Source organism: Triplophysa rosa, linkage group LG6 (genome assembly GCF_024868665.1).
Source record: "Triplophysa rosa linkage group LG6, Trosa_1v2, whole genome shotgun sequence".
NCBI lineage: Eukaryota > Metazoa > Chordata > Actinopteri > Cypriniformes > Nemacheilidae > Triplophysa > Triplophysa rosa.
Window position 1 is genome coordinate 2,596,926 of NC_079895.1, and position 26,471 is coordinate 2,623,396.

The 26,471-nt window shown below is 38.7% G+C and overlaps 1 protein-coding gene across 3 annotated transcripts in view; it reads left to right on the plus strand.

Moving 5' to 3' along the window:
- Positions 1 to 466: 466 nt before the first annotated feature.
- The window catches only part of LOC130555629 (RNA-binding motif, single-stranded-interacting protein 1), a 40,816-nt gene continuing 14,811 nt past the window's right edge, over positions 467 to 26,471 (plus strand). The window contains exons 1-4 of one of the 3 annotated variants that reach the window (XM_057336008.1): positions 467 to 632; positions 13,450 to 13,628; positions 19,586 to 19,644; positions 23,471 to 23,562. In XM_057336008.1, the coding sequence (XP_057191991.1) occupies positions 564 to 632; positions 13,450 to 13,628; positions 19,586 to 19,644; positions 23,471 to 23,562 (399 nt within the window). In that variant the 5' untranslated portion in view covers positions 467 to 563. Of the gene's footprint in view, positions 633 to 3,844; positions 3,970 to 7,552; positions 7,878 to 13,449; positions 13,629 to 19,585; positions 19,645 to 23,470; positions 23,563 to 26,471 lie in introns of those variants that run through there. The other 2 variants (XM_057336009.1, XM_057336010.1) reach the window with 2 other exon arrangements.

Below are 26,471 nucleotides of genomic sequence, written 5' to 3' on the forward strand. Positions count from 1 at the left end.
TGAGTTAAATAGATGTATAACTTACTTTTAATAATAAACCAGCCCCAGTCTTTCCTGTTTGAATCATAAATAACGTGGGTAAAAAACAAGTATTTTATTTAAATATTTAAATATATAACTTGTATGGTAATTTGATTTTTAAAACAACTAATATATTTGACATGTTATGTAAAATGTCATTTAATAATTATCCCATCTAATAATAAATCACTTTATACGAACACGAAATGTGTTGTTTATTTATTAAAATAGGTACGTGAAACTTTACTGTTTATCACAGACTTTGAACTGTTATTATTCGCGTGCTTTACGATTACAGCTTAGGAAGAAGTTTATTTGCTTGGGATTTATAATATATGAGTTCAGTCTCATCTATTGCATCGGAGGGTGTCTGATGTGCTCCACTGCAGATCCACCGCCCAGCGTCAGTCCAGCGTCGACAGCAGTGCTGTGCTGCGTACGTCTTTTCCTCCGCGAGCAGGGCGCAGGTCCCAGAGTCCTCTGATAGGAAGTGAAGTATCGCATAGGAGTGATTTCCACGACTGAATTTACCGCTAATCTTCATGGGCAAGGTGTGGAGACAGATGTACCCCCAATATACCTATTACTACCCTCATTACCTGCATGCCAAGGTACGAGTTTTATATCGCTTTATATGTCGACGTTTTTAGTAGTCTGTTTACGGTATTATTGTGAGGTGATACTGCAGTCTGCGCGTCTGTAAGTTTGTTTTTGAGGTACATTTTCAATCCCTGTATTATATGCAGTATTTACTTACATTACTTACTTACATACTGATTGTCGATTTATGGCATTATGTTTTTCTCTCGATTAAAGCAGCGAATTCTTGTGTCATGACAATCGTGCATGTTCTGGCTGATGTGTATGAACTTCAGCACTCATCTCATCGATTTTTTGAACTTCATTTATGATCCTAATTTGTCCCATAGAGAGCCAGTAACTGTCATTTTGTTGTAAAGTACAAAACGATCATAGTTTAATTGTTGAATGACTGAATGTGTTGACAGCTACTTTAGAATTAAAACCTGGATTTTAATGTGTTATACTTAATGTAAGCCCTATAAAAGCAATATATAATAAAAGCAATATATAAAATGCTAATATATTAGCAACTCTTGATTTCACCAGTTGTTTTAAGAGTTAGAGTAGGTCACCCCAAAATCATTAAGACAAAGACATCAGCCCCACATATACATTCATACTGTATGTGTAGACTACTGTTTTCTTTGCAAAATAAAAGGAGAAACATTAGAACATTTTTATGCAGTTTGTAATATAATGGTTCATGGTGACCATTAAACAAGCTGTTAAAAGGACAACAAAATGCATAGAAATATGGCTGTAATCCAAGTCATTCAATAGCTTTGTTTCAGGAACTGTAAAAAAGACTGTAAAATGACCATAAGCTCTGCCTCCACCAATGTTTTCTTTGCTGGTTCTGGGCACTTTTTTATTTTATGGCTGTTTTGGTTTGTTGTTTTTGGCGGGATGCCCTTGTACGGTACGGAACAAGTTGAGATGCTTCTGTAAGATAAGCTCTGACAGGGACAAAAGGCCATTTATTATTACATCACCTTGAGTCCTTTAAGGTTTGAAACCAACAGTTTGTCTTTGTATTGATCAAGTCAATAAGATATTTCCAACAAAATTGTACGCCTTTATGTGTGTTTGGTTGTGATTAACTGCGTAATTGTGACTGCAAAAAGTGGGCTTTTGTGGGCTTTGTTTTCTTTCTGCAAGATAAAATTAAATATTTCCCTTTTTATTTTGAGGGTGAAATGTGACCTTGACACATTTTCATAAAATACACCTAAAAGTATAAATGACTGTATGTGGTTCAAGTGAACAATAGTTTTACATTATGAGTCTAGATATATTTTTCAGAAATAATCTTGTAAAATTAAAAACATGAATTTAAAGCAAAAAAATCAAAACCCACCAGTTTTTCACAGGCCGAGAAGAATTTCCTAGATAAACATTAGCTTGTAGGTGGGCTGGCCATGTCAACATGGGTCTTTGATCAAGGGGTGGGTTCTAGCGCATTAACTGCCATTGGACATTACACTCAGAACCTGCAAACAAAGCCATTGTGAAGGGCCTAAAAAAGCCCTATACAATGTTTACAATAATGTCAGAGGAGTTGCCTGGCAGTGGAATGTTCACAATTAACCAGCACCGCGGCACGCTCATTATGTGCGAGCCGAGCTGAAAGAATTCCAATTGTTCCCCTACGATAGTCATTCTGGGAACTTTTCTGACTCGAGGAAAATGAGGGTCTCGTTCACAATAATACCCACCCCGCTGGTGAAGGGACCTGCCAAGAGCCTGTCTCGCAAACACAGCCGGAGAGCCCGAAATGGCCCTTCAGTTTAAATGACAAGGTCAATGAGACCGCTCTGGTATTAATAGACTGGCTTTGTTCGTTTGTGTAAACAGACGATTCAGTAAATGTGGAGGTAAATATGTGAAGAGCAAATGGGGGGAATAGATTCGCTGTAACAGGCTATTTGAAGAGCGTCAGAAAGAGCTGGGTGGTATATACTGTGTGACGGTAGAAATGTGTGAACCGAGATTTTACAATGTCGTTTATTCTGCGGTAGATTTATTTGCTCGGGTATCAGTGGACAAGAAGTCCCAGTGAAATAAAAAATTACAATGCCTATTTTTTCATGAAATATTGCAGTGTTTATTGTAAATAGTTTATCAATGTGGGTCATTTTCTTTTTAAAAGTCGGCTCTCATAAACTTGAGTTAAAATCTTCCTGTTGACTATCCATCTTAAATGACGTATGTTAGACGGCTTGGGCGGAGCATCCGTGAACTCCTCCCCTTCAACTGTCAGTCTCTATAACATCATCGTGTTATATAATGTTTCTCTTAAGATTTATTCTGCTACTCATCTCATTACGCACAAGATTCACACTGCCCGTCACTACTGCAGGAATGATGGAAAGGAGGACATTACTGACGTACAAAGCAAACTCTCAAGTAATTTGATCATTTATTTGTCTGTGAAATGACACAGACTTGAAATGAGACATTTGTTTCACAGACAGAGTTTATGAAGATGTTAGAACTTGTGTCACTTTCTTTCCAAAAAGATTTTCAGTAGATTTGCAAATTATTAAAAATTTCAAAACATAGTAGCATTTTAATGATTGTCATGTTTTGATGCTTGCAATCATTTTAGAGTGTTCTTCCTCCAGATAAACTCCAGAGAAGTTTAATGTGTTGTGATTATTTAAGTGACAGGCGTGGGATGCATAAGAGAAATGTTGCTGTGTGTCATGCAAATGCACAAGTAATATTATAGTCATGAATTCTATTTTTTTATTGGCTCTCTCCCAGAGCCTCAATCCACGTGTTTTCTTTTTTTTTTTTGCAAATAAACAAGCAAGCATTAATTCTATTATTATAAAATTAAACATTCTCAATTAATTGCCAGATGTACAGTTTCAGTTTAGATTGCCAAAATGTAAAATGTTTTTTTACAAAATTGATATTTTGTTGCTGAAGATTTATATGAAATGATTTTTTTTACAAAATTGATATTTTGTTGCTGAAGATTTATATGAAAAAACTTTTTTGCCATCTTTTCTTTGTAGAGCAGTGCTGCTTGATTTATTGTGAAACAGTGTGTTTCACTTGATATTTCACGTGATACTGGGCTGTGATTTAAGCAAGAGTTTCATTCCGTTCACACATCAACACAAACAGCTATACTCTCCTTCGCTCTCTCTCTTTCCATCGCTCTCTCGCCCTCTCTCTCTGATTAGCTGTGAGAGAAAGAGAGAGCGTCTTCCTGTGCGACAGACACGCACACGCAAGTAAACACATGCTGCTTCGTACCGCGTGATAAATTTAAAGCTGTCACTGTTGACGACTGCGATGTGGCCTCCACCGAGAAGATGGGGCCTTCGTTTAGAGCGAGACAGCAGATTCAGAAAGGTAGGTTGTGTAGCACTGTTTCAACAGGACAGAAATGGCAACATTTTCTTTACACGTCGCAAATGGGCCGAGACAAAACTGTGTGAGAAAGTCACAGGCTGAAACGTTCTCCATTACAGTCGAGGGCAAAGAGAATGTGGAGAATGCGGTCTGGGCCAGTTGCGTACTGACTTTAAACGTGCTTCAGACGCAGCAGAGTTGCAGCAGAGTTCTCCTGTTTCCTGCGCCCTCCTGCCTCGTTGTAGGGCAAAAGCTCTGTGAAAACATTGGGGTAAGAGAAGGAAGGATATAGCAAAGCATGCATGTGCCAGTGAATATACATGCGTGCACAGATTTATGCACACGCTTGTGTATGTTCGCATGTTGGCAGGGTAGAGTGTGATATATGGCGACTCTGATAGCCTGTGGGGGAGGCTACAGCTTCGGTCTTCATTTGTTTTCCCTGCGTATTCAGCACGGACAGCTGTAACATGTCTAGCAGATCTGCTTTACGACTGATTTGTGGTCTGCTTTCCTCCTGAGCTGCCATGTAGGTTTAAAGCTGTCTAGGTTTTGTTAAACATCTCTGATTTTACAAACCAGCATTCACAACTGGCTTTGCTGCACGACCCACATTTTACAGTAGACATCAATTACAGCAAATAAAGAATAAATTTAACGAAATAAAGTCAACCGATAGAATGTATCCATATTAATATGGACTGCATTGACACAACAATTTACCAAATGAGTCACATGCTCCATAGCCAACTCGACTGTGGTTATTGAACGTCTTCTAAATCTCAATTCACCCACAAAAAAGCTCTTCACCCACAAAACAAATTGTGGTTGATGGAAAAAGTGAAGGCAAATTTGATATACAGTAGCTGGAGTCATATTTTTATACCTTGTGTAGTTTCAGAATGAGAGCATGACACACCTGTCAATAGTGGCAGCTTTTTCCAAACAACACATGAATTTGCACCAAGGAAATAAGCAACAAAAGACAACGTGAAGCTCTTATTTTTACGATTATATGAATTATTGCATATTATTGCATTTAGGCTAATTTTCCCAGAACGGACCTGCAGCCCATTTTTAAGGCAACAATCCACAAGAAAAATATTTCTGATTTCAAGTTTCTACCCACTCCTATTAAACCTATTATTTGATTTTGCACTCTGACCTTCCGCTTTTGCTGATTCAGGCCGTTTTATTCCTTTATTTGCCTGTAACACGCTGTCGGCAGCCACACACACACACACACACACACACACACACACACACACACACACACACACACACACACACACACATGCAACAGTTCACCATCACAACCCCAAACGTCCGTTGACTGTAAACGCCGCATTAATCCACACGCCACATACCCAAATGATGGAAAACATATCTACTACTTTATATCAATTAGGCCATTTTAAAACGTCCAAGTGTGTGACAGAGAAGGCAAAGTGGCAAAGCAAGGCAGATCATGACTAGAGGCAAAACGCTTTCAATGTAGTGTTAAAATGACCTTTTTTAAGTGGCAGTATGTTTCTTGTGGAATTGATTGTCAGAGGCATTTGCCAACTTTATGAGTGCCTTTTTCAATCCATATAAAATACAGTCCAAGACCAGCACTTTCACTGAGTCGTTTCATTTAAATGCATTCTCAATCTATGCAATAATGGCTATAATATAGCTTTGTATTATGCAAAAAATTGTAACACAAAAAACATCCTTTTCAATTGGCAGCTGCTTGTTTGTTAATGCAGATCCATACCTTTTACCATCTTTTTCATTCCAATGTAATTTTTGTTTTTCCTGGATATTTTTGTACCTAAATTTAGTTTTTAATGTCATGCATCACTTCATATTATTTCCATGTTCTTGAACAATCTTACATTTATATTTTTATAAATTTATCCGAAAGCAACTTTTCTTCACAAAACCAGAACTCTGGCACAGCGAATGGAGATCTGCAGGTCTAGGTCACTAAAGTGTCTGCACAAACATTAAACCTGTAACTTAAGTAGAATATTATAAAATATGTCTAGGGTGAAATAACAGATTAAATACACTACAGGAGGCCTTTATACCCATGCATTTGAATAATTAGGGCATTTTTACCCAGAATCCTGGTTAATGTCTTACCTTGCTTTGATGTTGATGATAAATATTCTGAGTGTAATTCAACAAAGCAAATATTTATTTGAATGAAGCATTTATATAGCGCTTTATTGTGTATTGCTGTACACCCAAAGCGCTTTACAATCATATGAGGGGGTCTCTCCTCAACCACCACCACCAGTATTTGATTACTTCTTCAGTGATCTGAAGTTTGGCTGCATGGTGTTGGTATTACCCATGTTTGATGTGTTTTAAAGAGCAGGTGTTTTCCAGTCTGATTTTGTTGAGAAAGCAGGGGATGTTTTCCAAGGGCAAAGATCTGATTCCATGCTCTCTGCGGGATTGTAAATGACCTATTTACATTTTAACCATCTGACATAAAGTGCTGTCTCAGCACGCTCGGGCATAGCTGGGGATTATTGATACCACAATGTGTTTTCTGTGTTGCCAAGATCAAATTCATACTCGAAACGGCGAACTGAAATCGAAAACTGATGAGCTCAGGGGAAGTTATTTTAGAAGACAACAGGAAGTCGAGTGTTTAGATTTGAGGATGCACTTTAAGTTCATCATAGCCCAAGAGACAGAGCGAGGGAGGAAATTAATATACACTGCTGGTCTAAAACACACTTGACTAAACTGATGATTTTTATTTATTGGTATTAAACGCATGAAATTAGTTTTGATGGTTAATATAAATTTTGCCTATGTATAATTTGTTCTTCAAACATAAAAAGATGGATTTGGATGTGGATTGGATTGGATAGCGAAGGGAAAGCAACCATCAAGTGTCCAGAGAGCTCCTTCAAAGCTGTTTAAAATGCATCCCAGCATGCACCTCATGTAAGCTGAGAAAATGATCTGAATGTGCAGAGCTCTCAAAAGTCTTTTTTCTTTGTTTTATTTGTTTTGATGTTCATAACATAATTTGCATATTTTCATTTGGGTTATTTATTTACAAGTTTTGATGATGTCACTAATATTCTATTCTTCCATTTATATATACAGTATATATATCTTTTAAAAATAGATTTGCACACAAAAAGGCTGTAAACAAATATGAAATAGGCATTACTTTTTAATGCCACATCCAAAATGGTCCATCTGTATATATTGGTACACTTTCATCTCAGTTACACTTTCACAGTGTAAAATCAGTCCCTACTCTCTACAGCTCATATCAATTTGTAAAACCACAGTGCCTGATGGCCTCACTCAGGAATGCGAAGCATGCAAGTCAAAGGAAACCAAACCCAACCGAGGGGGAGGCGATCATGTAATGTCTTCTCCACTCATTCAAAACCTATATTGTTGTACCAACGACATAGTGCACAAACATAAACTTAACAGAATCTGTCGTAATGTTTTTAGGAAGAGGCTGTCTGGGTGTAAATCTACACCGCGGATCACCATGATCCCCCATGTTAAGTGCGCAATGGTTGCGCCCATAGTGGGAGGTGTAGTTCTCTGGAGAAGTCACCGCAGATCAATGAACTGAGCGGAACAGACGGGCTTGGGCGAGCCGAAAGCATCGAGAGTCACTGGGATACTAGCTGCGCACCCTTCCCCTTCGCAAATTTCCCCTTAGGTCTTAAAGAAACGTGAAAGTGCGACTGTATTTTTTCGTCGTTCGGTCTCTTATGTTTTATAGAGCCAGATATACAACTTTACCCTCTGATCTGTGATCTGATCACAGAAGCATTTGTTAGAAATCTACTCATCCGTCGGCGGAGACCCGCGGGCTGACAATGATTTTTGCCCATTCCGGCCACACAGTGAGGACGTCGTATAACCGTAAACAGGTAAAATCTTATATTTTTTACCTGTAAAAGTGTTGGTTTGAGGTGACAGTAGTTTGTGGTAACTATATCGGTGTCACTAATGCACTTTCGGTGTAAAACAACGACGTAGGAGATACACGCAACGTCTGAGGCGAGACTTGTGCTTGATTGACAGCTGAAGGGCTACTTGTGTCCAAAGCCTCGCGCCGTGAAACTAATCCGTGAAGAAAAACTGTCATTTCCCCTCTCAGATGGGTGTGTTTTCTTATGTTAGCTTCTAATTTTATTGTGTGTGCAGCGCTGGTTCTCATTCGCAGTTTTAGCACACCCCTTTCACCCTCCCCATCAAACCCGTCCCACGAGTTTAAAAATAGGCCTGTATTTAATCAAGTTTTTACGCGTCTCGTGCACGTCACAACATTGGGATGGGAATATAAATTCACAGCCCTGCCCATCTCTTCAAATGTTAATCTGCTTTACTGTAATGGTCAGAAGTCACAGTGAATTAATTGTGTCTCTGTGTTCTTGTGTGTGTGTGTGTGTGTGTGTGTGTGTGTGTGTGGTCTGGTATGATGTATTTCATTGAAGTCTCCTCTAATCTGACTCCATGCATGCATGCATTTGACCTGCACCATTTCCCTTTGGGTGAATCTCACGTCCCTGTCAGATTAAAGAAATAATACATTATATTTTGCATTTCATCATAATTATGCACACGATCCCATCAGAATTCTCGTTATGAATTTGTAATGCGAAAAATAATGTTATTTTTCATAATGATACTTGTTCTACATTTAATGTAGACTTTTTAAAATTAAACCGTATTTTGTATTTTGATGCAGTAAATAAAATACTGTGTTAATAACTAACACTGGGAATAATAAACTGGAAAGAGAAATGTCCAGATGTATTACTGTAATGAGATTTTTTGGCAGGGGGAATGTGCATAATAAAAAATATTAGCTAAATGGCAAAAATGGAAATGAGTCTAAAACAAATATGCATGGTGTGTGCATCTTGTTGCAATGTATAATTTCTTATTTTTTATTTGGGGTTGAAATGTGAGCGTGGCATGTTTTTTGTGGGATCCCCATTACAGGTAATGCTGAGGTCAGTGTGGATGGGAATCGGTGACATTGTGACCCCAGTGACTCACAATGAAATTAGATAGTGTCGCTGTAGCAGCTGCGGAAGCCTTTGTAATTTGTGTGTTGCCAGTCGTGTACTTTTAGTGCATCTCCTAATGATGAAATATCAGCAACACGAGATTGACATTTTTTAATAGAAGAGGGGGTGGGTGAGCAAAACGATGTGGAGCCACTCAAGAGGATTATACAGATATTCATAGCCCTGTTTAGCAGCCGAGCAGGATCTCTTGCTGGGCGAGGGCGGTTACTGGAAGTTCAGCGTGTTTCCAGCACGGATATGATGGGCTGAGTAGGTCTGGGGTGCTCTGATAAGAAGCCAGTCTCTCCCCGCAGAGCGGAATAGTCGAACAGATGTGAGACACAAACAGGTTTTTAGTTCCTAAGAAAAGCCAGTTCCACTCTGGGAATGTGTGGGTTTCGTCAGGGCAGAGGACCTTACAGGGGAAACACTGGTTTCTCGTCCTCAAAGATGTTCTTTGTCTGCATGTAAGCCCGGTTGGTGCCTCATTTCCTGTTTGGAATGGCTGTTCAGCAGCGCAGTGATCAGATGAGCTGTTTTGTCTTGGTTTTGGAGAGGTCTGTCTGTAAACAGTCTTTAGACATGATAAATAGATGTTTGTTTTCTCGGACTTGCATGTTATGATGTAGTTTAAAAAAATACATAATTGTTTTGTGTGCGAAATGTAAATGTGTCCCAGTATCCTGGCCGAAAGAAGAAAAGTTGACAAAATATCCCACAGTATCCTACAAGAGATTTGTGAAACCTTAATTTTGGCCGAACATCTTTATGAAGAGCAGTTTGGCAGGTCAAAACGTGATGCTTTTAAACGCTTCATTCTGTGAGTGTTTAAAGAGATTAGCACGCTTCAAGGACTTCCTGTTTGACCGACAACGTGACTCACTGTGCTTTTTCCACCGTGTCCTGCTGTAACGCCTGAATTGACAGGATAATAGCTTTATTTTACTCCATAGTAAAAACAGACACATTTTTAGTAGTGCCAATAATTCCTTGAGGAGTTGGCGGTGGGGAAACCTGTACCAACAAAACAAAATTATGTTTTAGTAATATATTTTCCATAACGTTATATATGTTTTTAAGAGTAAAAAACATTTACAATTTACAAAAGAACTTTGTAATTGCGGAAAATGTTTTGCATTGAAGTAACAACTTTAACATTTAAAATGGCCTGTGGGTTCAGCAGACTTATAGTGCATGACTCATGGAGTCTTATGGTGTTTTTACTGTGTTTAAAGTTTGATTTTGTTTTCCTTTCCATAAAGCAACAAATGAAGTCGCTGTATGGAAACTATCTTTCTAAAGATTAAAAATTGCTATTGTTTTCCATGGGAAAAATAATTGACAAGAGAAATGAGTAAATACGTTTTTTGGAAAAACTATTCCTTCGATAACTCGCACGTTTATTGAGCTCAGGTCTCATTTATCATGCCATGTGTTTAGACAAAGGCAGAAGGAGTAGCCACAGGGTTGTCAGGTCATTTCAATTAGACACCGGCTTTGTCCCGAGCCGTAAATGCTCCCTTTGTGTGTAGCCTTTAATAAAATGATATTCTGTTCAGCATTGAGCTCAGATCTGTGCTTTTCAGCACCTGCCAATCATGAGTGGTTTCAGTGCTGTCTCTGCTCTGTGTGGGAATTAAAGAAAGAGTTCAGCCAAAATGAATGTTTTGTGATCCTTTACTCAACCTGGTGTCATTCAGATCCTTGTTGTTTTACTTTATGTATGTTACACAAAATATTTTTTTTCTTTAGCCAAATATCAGAGCTTTGAACTGAGCCACGGGCAGCGATTTATACTATCAACCATTAAAAAAAGTAAAAAAAAAAAATGTTTTGTGTGCTGCACATATTCAAGTCTTCTTTTGAGGAGGGTTCGTGCATCATTTCTGATGCTAATGTAGCCAAAATGACACACTTTAGCTCAGCTTCTTCCTTGTTTCTGGAAAGGTGACGAGTTTTTTTTGTCGTTCACACCTATGAAACAATGAGCCTATGTGAACTATTCATTGATTGGAAACTCAAAACAAATGATAGTTAAACAAAGGAATGTATGCGAACAATTAACTTTCTGTTCATTTTGTGGTGAAGATGTTGCGTAAATGAAGAGACTGTGAAAGGCACTTTTCCGTTCTTTGGAGCTCGTCTAGCGGACTGTGCAACTGCAGCATTCCACAGATTCCGAACGTTTCCTCCTCCTTGTTACTTCCACAAAAGAGTGCGACTGATGATCACTGTTAAACACCGAGGGCACTTGAGCAGGAAGACCTCCACAGCTCCAAACATCTGTGTCCATACAAGCAGAACGGAAGTGAGATGTCATTGCCACACAAGAGTTCTTTTATGGTACGAAGAATCAAGCCAGGGAATCATTGACCTCAACAGATATGCAGCCTGTTCGAAAATTCCCCAAAGACTTTTAATGGTGTTGGGCTTGTGGTCCGCTGAAGTTCTTTTGATAAAATAGAAGTTTTATATTTGTAGCACTCAGACACAGAAGACATTTTGTGTTAGAAATAAACAAAAACGGTGTAACTCATATAAGTTTTTGATGTTCTGTTTATGCACCTGCATTGGTTAAAATAAACATATAAAAGCCACGTTTAAGATGATATGCAAAAATATGCCTAGTTCATGGCACAGAAAGAGATTACGTTCTTGTCCAAGTCCATTTCAACATAAATCAATGAATGTATCAATGATTTGCACAGAAATTCGCTGGCTTGTTTTTCCTGCATGAGGCCTGTTGTATGAGCAGTTCATGAGAATGAGTTATTTAAAGTAATAAAGCTTTACCCAAACTGTCATATACTGAAATATTCCTTGTCTGAGCTTATTGGTCCTTGAGGCCTATTTCCCATGAGGAAAGAGACTCGCCTGTGAAATTTTAAGTCTCCAAGTCAAATGAGCAGTGCTTACATAATGGATGTTGCAAATTGAACTGCTTGCTGCTAGGCAACCATCCATCCCATAATTACACAAAATGCAATTAGCCCTCATGCATGCAAAGTTCACCACTGGAATAAAAAGTTCCACTAATCCTTTAGTTACACTGTATTCCTAATGATGCTTTTGAAATGGCTGTAGAGTAAATGTTCAATAGAGCTCGGTTATTCTACAGAATTATAGATTCAGCATTCAGGTTTTACCTGCATTAAATATCGAGTTTCAATTGAGGGCTTGGACATATCCAGCCTGTTTTACAGCGAAGGTGACAATGTCCAAAATGAAACTCTTATAAAAAAAGTGTTCAGAAATAGCTCACTCTTCGGCTTTATGCGCCACGTACACTTCCTTAAGATTCTCGAAGCGTCCTCTCCGTTAGCTGTGCTCCTGGGTTAGAGACTCTAGGCCCCTGTGGACCCACTTTATGCTGACAGCTGCTTTCTGTAGGAGCTGTGGCTGCACTGCAGATATGGATCAAAGCGCTGCCAGATATTCATCCTTACAGTGGACAGATACCTACCACTGACAAATATGTCCGAACGAAGAAGATCCTCTGTACGCACACTTGCTTCTGGGCCAGATTTATCAGAGCTACAGCATTCTTTGCTGGTTTTGTTTGTGCTATTTTGAAGCATTGGTTGGAAGCAAGGCTCTTGGTGTTTGTTCTTTTAGGTTATAATAGATGTTTAATATTAAGAGGTACTAAGAACATGCATTTTCGGCACTTTTCTGCATTTTCGTTGAACATTTTTGAAATGGGTTTAAATGCGTTACATGTATGATGTGCCGTATTGGTAGACTGTTGTTTTGTCTGTTCTTTTGGTTTGATTCATTCTTTGTTGTCAATGTGAAATGCACGGTATAAATAAAGCTAAATTGCTGGTTCCAGAACGTCTTAATCCTTACGATAAATGCTGCAGTGTAAAGGGGATTAACTGTCTCTGTGACACTCCTCATTCAGATCCTGTAATCTCACGACTGTGAATAGTCGGGTAACTCATTGTCCCTGTTTACCCAGGACAATCCCAGTTTCACAAGGCGTGTCCTAATGTCATAACAACTCACCTGGTTTTAGCTATTAGCTTTAATCACTTAAAGAAGTATGTAATCAAGTCCTTTTCCTTATATATGTGAATATTTCAAACGTATAGTCATTGTTTAAGAATTAAGGACTATGAATCATAGGTTAATATTGCACTGTCACTTTAAATTAAATGTAAATTTCATTTACAGTACTTTATGGTTTTAGTAACCAAGTCAAATCGAAACGTTTACATGTAGAAAGGTCAAATGTAAATGTATTTTGCAACGCAATGTCCCTGATTTAGTTACACTTTGTTTTGTAGAATAAATTAGATTTTTGAAAATACTTAGTTTTTTGTGTATTTCCTCCCTAGTACCATAGAGCGTATCACTGTTTACTTTTTATTTGGCTGTTTTGTTTGACATTTTCCGACCGACCAAATCTTGTGTCTTCTTGTAGCCCCCTGTTGGCCCTACTTCCTACCCAATGGCTCCGCCCAGTCCTGGAACCAACAGCACCAATCACAGCAGCAGTAGCAGCAGCACAGCCGGATGGGAACAGCTCAGCAAAACGAACCTTTACATTCGAGGCTTGCCACCGTCAACTACCGACCATGACCTGGTCAAGCTCTGCCAGCCGTGAGTACCATTCATTACTGGAGATATTGATTGGATATTGATTTATCCCCTTTACCTTCAGATTGCTAAAGGATGTGTGCGTGCGTGTGTGTGTGTGTGTGTGTGTGTGTGTGTGTGTGTGTGTGTGTGTGTGTGTGTGTGTGTGTGTGTGTGTGTGTGTGTGTGTGTGNGTGTGTGTGTGTGTGTGTGTGTGTGTGTGTGTGTGTGTGTGTGTGTGTGTGTGTGTGTGTGTGTGTGTGTGTGTGTGTGTGTGTGTGTGTGAATGCGCTTCACGAATTAAAGGATTAGTTCACCCAAAAATGAAAATTCTCTCATCATTTACCTACTGACTGATTCACACCCAAAATCTGAGCTGATATCTATTTCATAATGACTTATCTGAAACTCCAAAACAAAATAATCTTAAACACCTCCCATTTTTATGCTTCTCTGCAATTGCTGGTACTGTTCATTTGATACTGTTAAGTCATATTAGTGGTGAATACATCAACACATCTCTATGCAATATGAAGAAAGTAAATGCGGACAGATTCTGTCAAAAAAAACCACCATTACACATTGCTTTATGCGCTATATTCAAAGACGTCTGAAGTCATGAGATGATTTTGTTTGAAGCACAGACTAGAGGAGGGTAAACTGATAAAGCACTTCATTTTTGGGTGAATTGTCCTATTAGAAAACACAAGAGTTAGATGTAAAGCTGTGAGAGGTTTTTATTGGCTGTGCTGAACACCAGGGCCGTGCCGCTCTCATTCTCTGGATGTGTCTCATTAAACCAAGTTCTGCTGCGGAAGATCGATGACCGTGTCCACTGGATCAAGACTCACATTGTTGCTTACAGGGTCACACTCGCAGTCCGTTTTCAGTTTCTTTATGAAAGCATGTGTAGTTTATTGATTGATGAATGATGTAGAGTCTGCTTGGTCAGATCTAAGGTCAGTCTGATACGATTGGAAATTGAGACTGTGTTTTAATGTCTTAAGTTAAGGGTCCTGTTTTGTGTGCAGTAGATATTAACAGGTTTTGCATCATAGTGTGGATTACAACAGATTGTGCAAATGTTTTTTTTCTGTGGTAATAATCGCCATTATGCCAAAAATACTGATGATAGAGTAAACAATCCGTCATAATCTATTTTTACCCTTCACTATGGTACAAGGTGATGTTATGTGTTAATTAGCATGTTTGTGACGTCATCGCGACGTACATGCGTTTACTCTCTGAACTTACTGTGTTTTAATACAACTGAATACCCAATAATGCCAAAGTAGTTTACATATTTAATGTTTCTGTTGTCAGACATAAAATAATAATTACAGACAAATGTTTATGTTCATATGTCCAGTCAGTAACAATGACAGTCATTCATTCATTCACTTACAAGTAACTAAGCTGCTGTTTGGTCATGAACGGAGAAGACACAGAGAGACATTTTTCCACAGTTAAGGTTTATCCAAAATGACGCTAGTCACTATCACTCTCCGAAGGAAAAAAGACTGTAAACACCGCACGACTGGTTTGTGCGTGCCTGTCCCTGCGTTCCATTTCGAAGTGATCATCCCTATGCCCTACTCTAGAGGGAAAAATTGTATCTCTTATTGTGTCTGTTTTAAATTCACTTGGCAAAAGGAGCAATAAAAACGACATCATCTTCTCTTTATTTGGAGCGACATTTTGTGTGGTGTCCCCTTCCCGAAGGGCCCTTCGGAGGACGATATATCCCGTTTGGAACTCACAGTGTGTGTATATGAGAGCACGCGACGCGGGCGTCTGATTGAGTGACAGCATGCTAGCCTTGGAGAATCGGATCCAGAAACAACGCCACAAATAACTTTAGAGATGCTGTGTTATTATAAAAAGTGTAAAAAGATTTTCAGTTCGTTTTGAAACTATGGTGAAAAAAATTAGACAGTGGCAGGCCGTCATAGTCTATTGTACACGCCCCTTGCTCCGCACCGCACTCACGTTCTGATGAAAAGAAATTATTGGATGCTACCAACTCGACAAAAAGGGGAGTTTCAAACTGCCCTCATTGTAATCCGTCAAAATGACAGACAGCCTTCAGATTTTTCCGTCACTGGTATAAAAAATCCAGAGAATTTTCAGTTAACGGGACCTCTGTTGATGAGTAAAGAAAGCATCATTGGTCTTAGTATTGTAATCACAGCCTGACTCTGTCTGAATAAACTTTCATATTTCAGGCACTCTCTATGGAGAAACTAGCGATATTCCCCTCTGTGATGAGAGCTATCAATAAAACATGAAGCATATGCCGGAGCACTTTGAGTCTATTGGGTCATTTTAAGCGATTTTCGAACAGAATCGGCCCTCAGAGGTCTCCAGTGAATGAAGATAGTAAAGAGATTGACAGATTACACTGCATCGCCACAGAGAAAAATGACACTTCAGAACGTTACAAACCATGTGAGAAAGTAAAAGCTATTCAGGACGGCAAGTGGAGATTTGCTTTGGTATGAATAATTTTATCTCATGGTAACTATAATATATCACGATACAAATATTTTTGTTAGCGTAACTTAGACCACTGATAGCCACGTATCTACCGTCATATAAGCAGTACATCAATGTCTATGGGTTAACACATCTCTGCCGTCATACTGTCCAGCAGTACCTTCAAGGACAAAGATGCAACGTAAGAGATGGATGATTTCACAGAACCACAAGGTTTGTTGTGGCACCTCACTGTAGAGAACAGGCTCCATCAGAGAACTGAATTATCGTGTTACTGAATCGCTGATGGCGTCTGGATGAAAGACCACTGAGGTGACTTTGAAATCTCATTTTCCTCCTCCGAGCCCGACATTCAACTTCCTCCTACACAAACAGGCACACACACACACATACAAATGTTGACTTTGCTGCTCATTCGGTCTCTCTATTCATTAGGAAAACATTCACAGTCTGTTAAGGGGCAGAAGGCTGAATTTCCATTTGTCATTGTCACGTCACAGAAAGCATGTAGTCTCTTTTAGGTGTGCTGGGTGTTAGGATGCTTAGTACGCATGTGCCAACTAGTAGAGATTCTGCTATATCATTTAAATCATGGTAGATATATTTTGCTATTAGTGGGCACACGGTTTTACATTATTTGCAGTACATGGATTAGACTAATGAGGGAACACAGTGTAATGTGGAAACATATGAAGAGTTTGTTTCCAAAATGAGAGAATTTTTTTAATTTTTATTATGTTATCATGTTTTTATTGGGTTTTATTGTGTTAGTTAGCTGTATTTTTTGAGTTATTATGGCTTAAATCAAAACAAACCAACTGCAGTTTGATTGATATTAAGTGGAATGCACAATAAAAAAACATGATTTTAAAATCAATGTAAAAACGGAGTTATCTCATTTTGGAATTAAACTCCTCATATACTGTATGTATATACATGTATCAGCTGTATTACAATAACTTCAAATGGGACTTATCAGATTTTACATGTTGAACTATTCATGTCTTATTCTTATGGGCCATTCAGATGTCTAAAAACGCAAGAGACGAAGCGCTCAGATATGTTTTTTTAAAAAGCACAGCCTAGAACGCGAGGGTTTCGAGACGCGGGTTTCCGGACACAACCACTATGCGCCTCCTCCGCCATGTTGCCGTCAATTAAAACAGTTGTCATGCCAACGTTTGCCCCATCTCCAAATTCTTTTGATTGGTTCATTGCTTTTGGAACTGACATTGATGAGCAGCGCTGCATGTAAAAGTTTAATTTTTTTAAATTTGACAGCGTCTTAAAAACGCGGCGCTCGTGTGCGAGGGGCTTCAAAAGACGCGAGTGTAACGGTCATGCACGTCCGTTAAATGCGTTTTTACATAGAAAAACAATGGCCTCTTAGTCTTACTGGGTTTCAGTCTTAACTTGTGCCATGTAATGTGAATCTATGCCACAATAGCTGGCCGTAATATTTAGTGTCCTAAATCTATTGTGTCTTTTTAACAAACTTGCACAATTGTTTGATCAAAAGTGTCATTTACTTCTTTAAGACATCCACTTAGTGAATGCCCGGCGTAGATGTCAGATGTGTGTCCTGCGATGTGAAGAACAACACAGTTCATCTGTGGACGCTGTGACGGTTTCACAGTCTGGATTACTGTTGGTTTTACACACGAGTGACTCAGTGATGTGATGATCATCTCACCCCCTTGCTGTATTTAGCCTAATAACATCCTAAGCCTAAAGCTATTTGTCCTTTGACCTTTCCAGGGCACTTCTCTAGGAATCATATCAGGGCAGAGATAGAAAGGGCTTGCTGATGTGCCTCCAGATTGTCATGGCAGTGGAAAAACAGCTTTGATGGATTTTGTTTCTTGGAACCGAAGCTGAGGCTTAGCTCAAATTTGGTGTTTATTTCAGGAAATGCAAGTTTAGTGTTGATACATTCATCAGGGTGTGGTTTTCTGTTGTTTAAAAGTTTTTATTTCATTCTGCTAGGTTGATGTTTGCTAAAGAAAATGCTTTAAAAATGTCCTCGTTACTCTTAAAAAACATCTAGTTGATGTCAGTACATGTAAGTCATATTTCCGTGAAAGCAGAGGAAATGCCTTGCAAAACCCCTTCTCTGTCTTTTTCTGAATTTCGCAGCTGTAGTAAGTAAAGAAAAAAATCATTACAAATCTTTTGAAGAATAGGCCTATGTTTTTCATACACGTCACAAAAAATTATAACAACACATTCGCGAATCTAAAATTTTAGGCTTTAAGCTGGCTCATGAAGCATCGTCCAGCACTCCTACTATAGAGATCAATACACGGCTGCTGGATGGGTAACCTGAGCTGTAGGCAGACTCTATAATGGGATCAGGACTGGGCTTGAAATGGCAGGTGAAACGGCAGTCACATTGTTGTGAGCCTCCCTCCTCTCCGGAGCGATATTCTATCCGTCTCCCTACCTCCTCTGCATCGTCTGGCCACTGAAATTCAATTGTAATAGATTTTCAGCAAAAGCTAATGGAGAAGCAGTCTTATAGGACGTGTTTTTCCTTCTGATGGCCTCATCGTTTTCCAGTAAACCAGACGGTGTGGCACATAAAAAGACCCGTAAACGCCATGGTGCTGTTCTCTCTGTATGACAGTTGTCTTTTCATAACATATTTGCTCTGTCTGCAAATCTTATTTGTGTTTCATTCAGTTTGTGATTACTATTTCTTTAAAGTCGGCATGAAACGGAAGTAGCGATTGACTTTTTTCTGTATCGTGACATATACCCGAATTAAATGACTTCTGAAATGAGAATTTTTTTTAGGGCAGGACTTGATTTCATCCTCCGACAACTGATTGGATCGTTAAAAGGTGAAAGATTTGAACGCCAGTTTGCAATCTGTCAGTCATTGCAGCTCCGCCCTCGCGCCACTCTTTACAGTAATTACTTTTTTTTCACCACGCAACACCCCAAAGCGTTTGATTGAAGCACGGCATCCATAAGCTGCTCAGGTCGAGGGCGATGAGGGAGAAGGGGAGTTAGCAGTCGAGATCCTCGTAATTGATTAATATTAGGTCAATCGGTGGAAAACCCTCCATCCTCAGGAGAAGGAGAACATGAGGTCACCACAGTCCCAAGGAGAGTGGCACGGGCTTTAGCAGTCATCCGCGTTCATGTTTGGTTATTATTTGAATGAGCTTAATGACCCTTTTTTGTCTGCTCATGCAGTCTTTGCTTGTGAGGTCACACTGGTCTTTCCTCTTGAGGTCAGAGGTCATGTTTTCATCCACGTGCCGTGCAGCATTCCACTGCAGTTTTTATAACCTCCTCATAAATCAATCACATTGCCCGCATATTTCCTCCACAGATTCACAGTTCATTTCTAGCTTGGCAGTAGAGAGAAAATGTTGTCCTTTCCCAGCCATAATTTTTATCAAGAAAATGGCTTGTGTGTGTGGGTGTTTGTGTAGATGTTTAAAAATTTGTAAAACATTTGTCTGTTTCTTTTACAGGTATGGAAAAATTGTATCAACCAAGGCCATCTTAGACAAGACCACAAACAAATGCAAAGGTAGGTGTATGTTCTGTTTCTTTATTAGTGCAGCTCAGAATCTTTTATCTAAAATTTTACTTTAGTATGTGTTTCAATGTAATACTCAGACAGATGAAATGATTTCCTGTGAATCGTGACACTGAACAGAACTGTACACCAGCATCTGTTAAGTGAAACAAATTCCAGACATTTTTATTAGTTTTGGCTGTGGTGAAGGAAGAATGTGTTTGCGTCATGCTGGCGTCACAGTGTTTATTAAAGGGATACTTCACCCAAATATGAAAATTCTGTCATCAGTTACTCACCTTCGAGTTTTTCCAAATCTGTATTAATTTCTTTGTTCTGATGAACACAGAGAAAGATATTTGGAATAATGCTTATAACCAGACAGATTCCCCCCATTGACTACCATAGTAGGAAAAATACAATGCTAGTCAAAAGTGCCCCAGAACTGTTTGTTGTCCTACATTCTTCAAAATGTCTTCTTTTGTGTTTATCAGAACAAAAAAAAAGATTAAGTAATTTTCCTACTATGAGACATGTATAACAAAGGCACATGCTCTCATATATCAATTTTTTACTTCATTTTACATGCAAATGCTAGTATGCATTTCAGCATGCATAAGGGTTTGCATTGCGATTTTTACTGGTCACACAGGTTTAATCTGGTCATCTGGTTTTGTGAGCAATGCATGTCACACTCACCTGTTCATTTTCTTTATTTTTGTGCACAAATTCAATACACACTAATAGACAGCAGCATTTACCTGCTTAAAAAGCATGTAAAATGCTAGTAAGGAGACTTCTGTGAACGTTTCTTAGTCATGATATGTGGTTGTTAAAGGGCTAGTTCACCCAAAAATAAAAAATCTGTCATCATTTACTCACGCTCTTGTCATTTCAAACCAGTATGACTTTCTTTCTTCAACAGAACACAAAATAAGATATTTTGAAAGATGTTGTTAACTGGACCCCATTCATTTGCATTGGTTTTGTGTCCATACAATAGAAGTGAATGGGGTTCAGTGCTGTTCGGTTACCAACTTTGTTCAAAATATTTTCTTTTGTGTTCTGTTGGAGAAAGAAAGTCAGAAAGGTTTGAAATGACAAAAGGGTGAGTAAATGATGACAGAATTTCCATTTTTGGGTGAACTATCACTTAAAGTTTCTATAAAGTAATCATCAATATTGACTTGATTGAAATGAACAGATTACCATTTGACTCATTTACAAAACTGAAACAAATGCAAGTCTGTGATCTTTAAGCACACTTTATCTGATATGTGAGTGCTTATGCAAGCATGTTTGCATTGAGTGTGTGTGACCTGCATTGCGTCATCGAACAGCTATGCTGGTGTCTGTATCCGGAAGCAGATATTCAGTCTGTCTGGTGCTGGTTTCCAGACCTCCCTTTGATGTCTTGAGTGTGATGTCTGCACAGCGTCACACTAGTTTTCATCAGTATTTTACAATTTCCCATAAAAATAACAGAAGTTCAAACAAGAAGTAAATAATAAAACCTATTTTTAGAGAGTATATCATCATATTTTTGGTGCTTTTTTTGTAAATAGATTTTACTTAAAAAAATAACAGAGTAATTTAAACAAAGATATATTCTCTTGAAAGGTCTTGCTTATCATGTACATGTAATGTAACTTGTTTTAAGGAGGTTCAGTTAATTACAGACAAAAATAGCATTCAAGAGAGTGAGTTTTAGCATTGTTGGGTTTGTTCCAGGGAAGGTTTTGATCCTGAGGGACTGTAAGGTCGGTGTATCTGGCTCTGTTCCTGGGCCTGGCACCTCAGGGCCCGCGTGGCTTAGTCAAAGCGCTCTGGATTATTTATGGGCCGAGTAATTTCAGCCAAGACCGAGGAGAGCGTTTGTGGAATTTGCTACACATCTTAGATTCCTGCAGTTCAGCACTGTCTACCCTGCATGAATGTCACCAGAAGTCAAATACAAAATGTTAAGCGAAATATCAGAAACACACAGAAATGCAAATATTCTACTTGTGACAGAAGATACAACCCACAGTCAAACCAGCTAAACCAAACTTTCACTTTCACATAAAACTGCTAAACTCTCAAACTGGGTGATGTTTGGATGTTCACCTTATATTTGTGATGATTTAGCGGGTAATGTAAAATGAAGCAATATTTTGTTTATTTTAAATGCTCTTTTTATTTGGTGATCACGTTTCTTGAAAATTATTTTAATTTCACAACCTCCTATGAGTATGAGAGTGTTGACATAGATTTTTTTTATAGCGTCTCTGATTTAAACTTCAGTTTTAAAGAGAGTTTATTGTAGAAAAATGTTATAAGATTTACTTAAAAAATTGAGAGAATTAAAGGAGTCATATGTCACTGCTAAAACGAATATTTATCGGTTGTTTTAGATGTAATGCAATGTGTATACACGATTTAAGGTTCAAAAACGCTGTATTTTCCACATACCGTGCATGTTTGTATCTCTTTGCCCCGCCTCTCTGAAACACGCAGATTTTTGACAAAGCTCATGGCTCTGAAAAGCGAGGTGTGCTATGATTGGCCAGTTAACCAGTGCGTAGTGATTGGTCGAATACTGCAAGCGTGTGATGGAAATGTAACGCCTCTTACCATATTTGGAACATCAGGTTCCTCTTCAATTGTACTGACAGGTACGCCCATCTTACTTGCGTATACATTTGGGCAGTCTCAGTCAAATCATGCCACGAACTGATGTAGATTTGTGGGGGTGTGGTTGCACGAGGCGTTTCAGGCAGGTCTGGGTGAGCATTTGCTTTTAGATAGAATGCATATTTTGTTCCGACACTTTCATTTTTGCAATTTTACGTGTCTAATACATGTATGGGCAACTTATAACACACCAAAGACACAGAAAAACATGTAATCGTGCCATATGACCCCTTTAAATGAGAGAATTAGAGACTGTGTCATTCAGTTTTGATCTGCTATCTCAGCAGCAGCTATCAAATGTTTGTAATGGCACCTCCCTTTATTTTAGCCGTGCTTTGTGAACATATTTCTGTCTTGTGCGTCACATGTGTATTATGGCTATAAATCAGGATGTTTTAAACTGTGTTTGTGGTTTGACCTGTTCGCTGATTAAATATAGCAACCGGCTGTGGCAGAGGAGCATGAAAGCAGAGTCTGATCTGATCTTGGATCAGCTTCCGTGTAGGTTTAATTGTTCGTGTTAAAGGACGCAAACGCTGACAGTGGTCCTGTTCTTTCACTCTGGGCTCTTTGATATATAACTGACCCCACACTTTGTTTTACAGGTTTAGATAAGATACACTCAAGGCCCCTAAACCAGAACCCCACCCTGTAAATTGGCCCCGCCCACAACCACTTGCATTTCCACACAATACACACGTCATGCTTTCTAAATACACGTGCTCATTTATGCATTGACAATTGCGTGTTTGTGCGTCAGCTACACAGAATAACTCGCAAGGTCAATGCTACATAAATGTTTTGGTATCTTTTAAGATCATCTGAGATAAGAGCATTTCAAAATGTTCTGGATTTAATCATTTTCTTGTAAAGGTTATGTCACATTAGGGTGGGTGCTGTGCACGGTGTGCCTTTTAATGTACAGTTTAAGCCATAATAGATGTATTATATAAATACTGTATAACAGTTTGACTGTTTTTTCAATAATGATTTTTCATGGATTATTGGGGAGGATCTCAGGAAAACATTGTATTTGAGTACACTTACTGTAGGTTTCACACAGTCATTTTAGGAAAATGTGTTTTGTTGACCTCAGGGTGTGTCTAGAGAGCATGTTGTTCTTTTGAAGGTGTATGTAAGTTAGTTTTGTGGTTGTCTTTCATAGGTTATGGCTTTGTGGACTTCGACAGCCCCGCCGCGGCTCAAAAAGCTGTCAGTGCGCTCAAGACCAGTGGAGTACAGGCTCAGATGGCAAAGGTAAGAGACCACGTGCACACCTCTTCTTCTGGACACCTGCGGCAGACTGAATGCACATTTCACATTGTGATCATGTGACGTCAGTGTGAGTGTGAGTGTGACTGTGTGATGTTTGTCAGTCACAGCATCACATGTGAACCGTCACAAGCAGACAACAAAGTGTAAAGATAAAGATGCACTTGAACTTGAAAAAAATAAAGAGAAAGAAACTGGTCAAAAATATTTCAGGGTCACCTGAGATTTAAGCAAATATATTTTGTTTATTTATATGTTTATTTTTTACTGTATAATTTTGTTTAGGTACAGTAATAATCATTTGGGGGCTTCATTTTCTTTATGAAAAATGTACTTTTTTTTCATGAGATTTGCTTGCATAAATGTCCAAATTTGAACATCTCTGACCATGAATTGGCTGAGTATTGTGTTGTCTGGCTTTCTCAGCACCCGGAGATCAAGGTGGTTTACATTTCTGCTCTAAAGAAAAGGAAGTAAATAATGTCCGTTGTCATGGTAACAGCTTTTGAAACCTGGAGGCTCCAGTCCTGAAAAATGTGAAACTCGCTCAAGGTGTGTTTCATTCCACGCCCTAGTTGTCTGTGACGCGAGTCAGTGTATTAGGCTCACTAGATTAGGTGCCAGAAATGGCCTTGATCCACTAATTGGGACACTGTTGGCTTCATTTCCTGTGACACATTACAGGGTCATGCGTCAAGTCAACGTGTCATTCTGAATTGACCATATTTCAAGCCTATTTCTTTTTTTCTGTGGTATATTTCCTAGTGAATGAAGTTTGGTCAGAGTATATTTCATACTTTTTAAAGTGCACTAGCACAAAGATACACATGGACTAAAAGTCACAAAGCTTTAGTTTGATTTCACGAGGCTCTTCAAGTCAGCTCTTTTGTGACTTCTGTTAACACAGTTTTTAACACCTTGTTTCATTTCCTGTTGTGTTTGAAGATGTTTAGTTGAATGTATCTTGAGTTTAATGCTGACTTTTGTTACAGGAGGGAGATTGTTGTAAATTTGGACACACTGTCAGGTTCAATGCCGTCACTTCCTCTGACTTAAAAACACTTTTCATGCTATTATGTCGCAGTAAACTAAGCCAATCTAGGTGTTTTATTTAAACTGCTTTGGTTGGCATTCTCTGGTCTTATACTTCATTACTATATGTTTCATAAGTAGTGTCGGGAATACATTTGCAGCACTCAGAGATTGAATGGTTATGTTATGATACTGTATTATATTGAGACTATTTCCATGTGGCTGAAGATCGTGCTCGCTTGAGATCTTTTCAAAAGCACAACAATGTTAATTGTATATGGCTCCTCTATATAGGAATAGTTTACAAATGATTAAAATTGACCTGTATGAATTTAATTCGTGGATCACTGGTTTCAATACAGTATGAGTGAATGAGGACTGGTGCCAATAATGTTTGGTCGTGAGACACGCCAAAATCAATAGCTTGTGTGAAGACAATATACAGTTTTTGATTTGAGAATTGCGTCGGATATTCTGTGAATAATGAGTTTGCTTTTCTTTGTGCCCTAGTGACAAAGCTTTTGGCACCACACGAGTCATATGGACTCCATCTATGATTTTTTTTATAATTTTGGAGCTATTTGGCCCCATCCTGATTCACTTTTATATTATGAAAGAGATGAGTTTTTCCTGAATTAATTAACTTTTTGTACCACATATGAAAGAAAGTCCTGTGGGTTTGATACATTTTTCTTTAAACGCCTAGACTAGATTGCATGTTTTATATTGATCTGTTTACTGCAAATGTGTCTTGGTGCTGTCAATGTAAAGAAATCGGACTGAACTGACGTAAATCAGATGTGGATTTGTGTGTTCTGTGTGAGGCGGTTGTTTTTCATACACTCATTCTGTGGCCTCCACATCTCAGCATGTCCTTGGATGTATATATCTTTCACCTTGTTGATGATATTAACAGATGTGTGGACATCAATATCTCAGACAGGATGTCCCTAGAGTCCCCTGGTAACACCTGACCCCTGCTCTCACAGTCTGGCCGTGTTTGTAATGAAACACTAGCTCTTACTGCTTACTGAAGACTGACAACTTACTAGTGTTTTAAACGCTAGTGTGTGACATAGAATGCATTATCATGCGTCATAGTATGCTATATTGTTGTAAAATGAGCAGCGGGGGTGTGCGGTTGTCTTATTGTAAAATCAGTTGTTTAGCATTTTAATTTAAACTAATTTTGTGTAAAAAAAACTATGGCATTGCAATCGAAGAATGAGATTTATTTAGTCTTCTCTGTACATACGCAGAGCCATGTATTTCTTCACACATACAGTATGTACAATATATACATTCTGTTCTCTCACTTTCTCTTATAGGTCATCTGTGTCTGACACACCCACACGTGTTGTTTTACCCAAGTCACGTGATAGTAAAATGCTAGCAGTGACACATGATGGAAGCCGCCGTCGGCATGTTTTTACTTTTGGGGGAAATCAACCCATGAATGGTTTACCTGTAGTGTTGTTGTCTCAGCCTGTTAAACTAAAACAGAGGCAATTAGAGCAAATGTTGTCCTGTAGGAACCGCTGACACAAACATACACACTCAAGTTTATTTAGCCAGACTTTTGCTTTCCTAAAGGTCTGTTCACAGCAAGTCTGATGGAGCTAAATGTCAAGACATCTCAAAGTTGAAAAAATATTCTGGTCTATTGTATTAAAAAAAAGATACCCGTGTGATATTTCACTTGAGTTTACAAAGATGCAATATTATATGTTGTGTTTTATTTTTGTGCTAACCTGGGCTAGCTGTTGTTTACAGCCTCTTTAAAAGAAAGAAAAGGGGCAGCCGTACCCTGACGATAAGGGAAAGCACTGGCACTGGAATTAGATTTTGGTTAGGATAAGTTA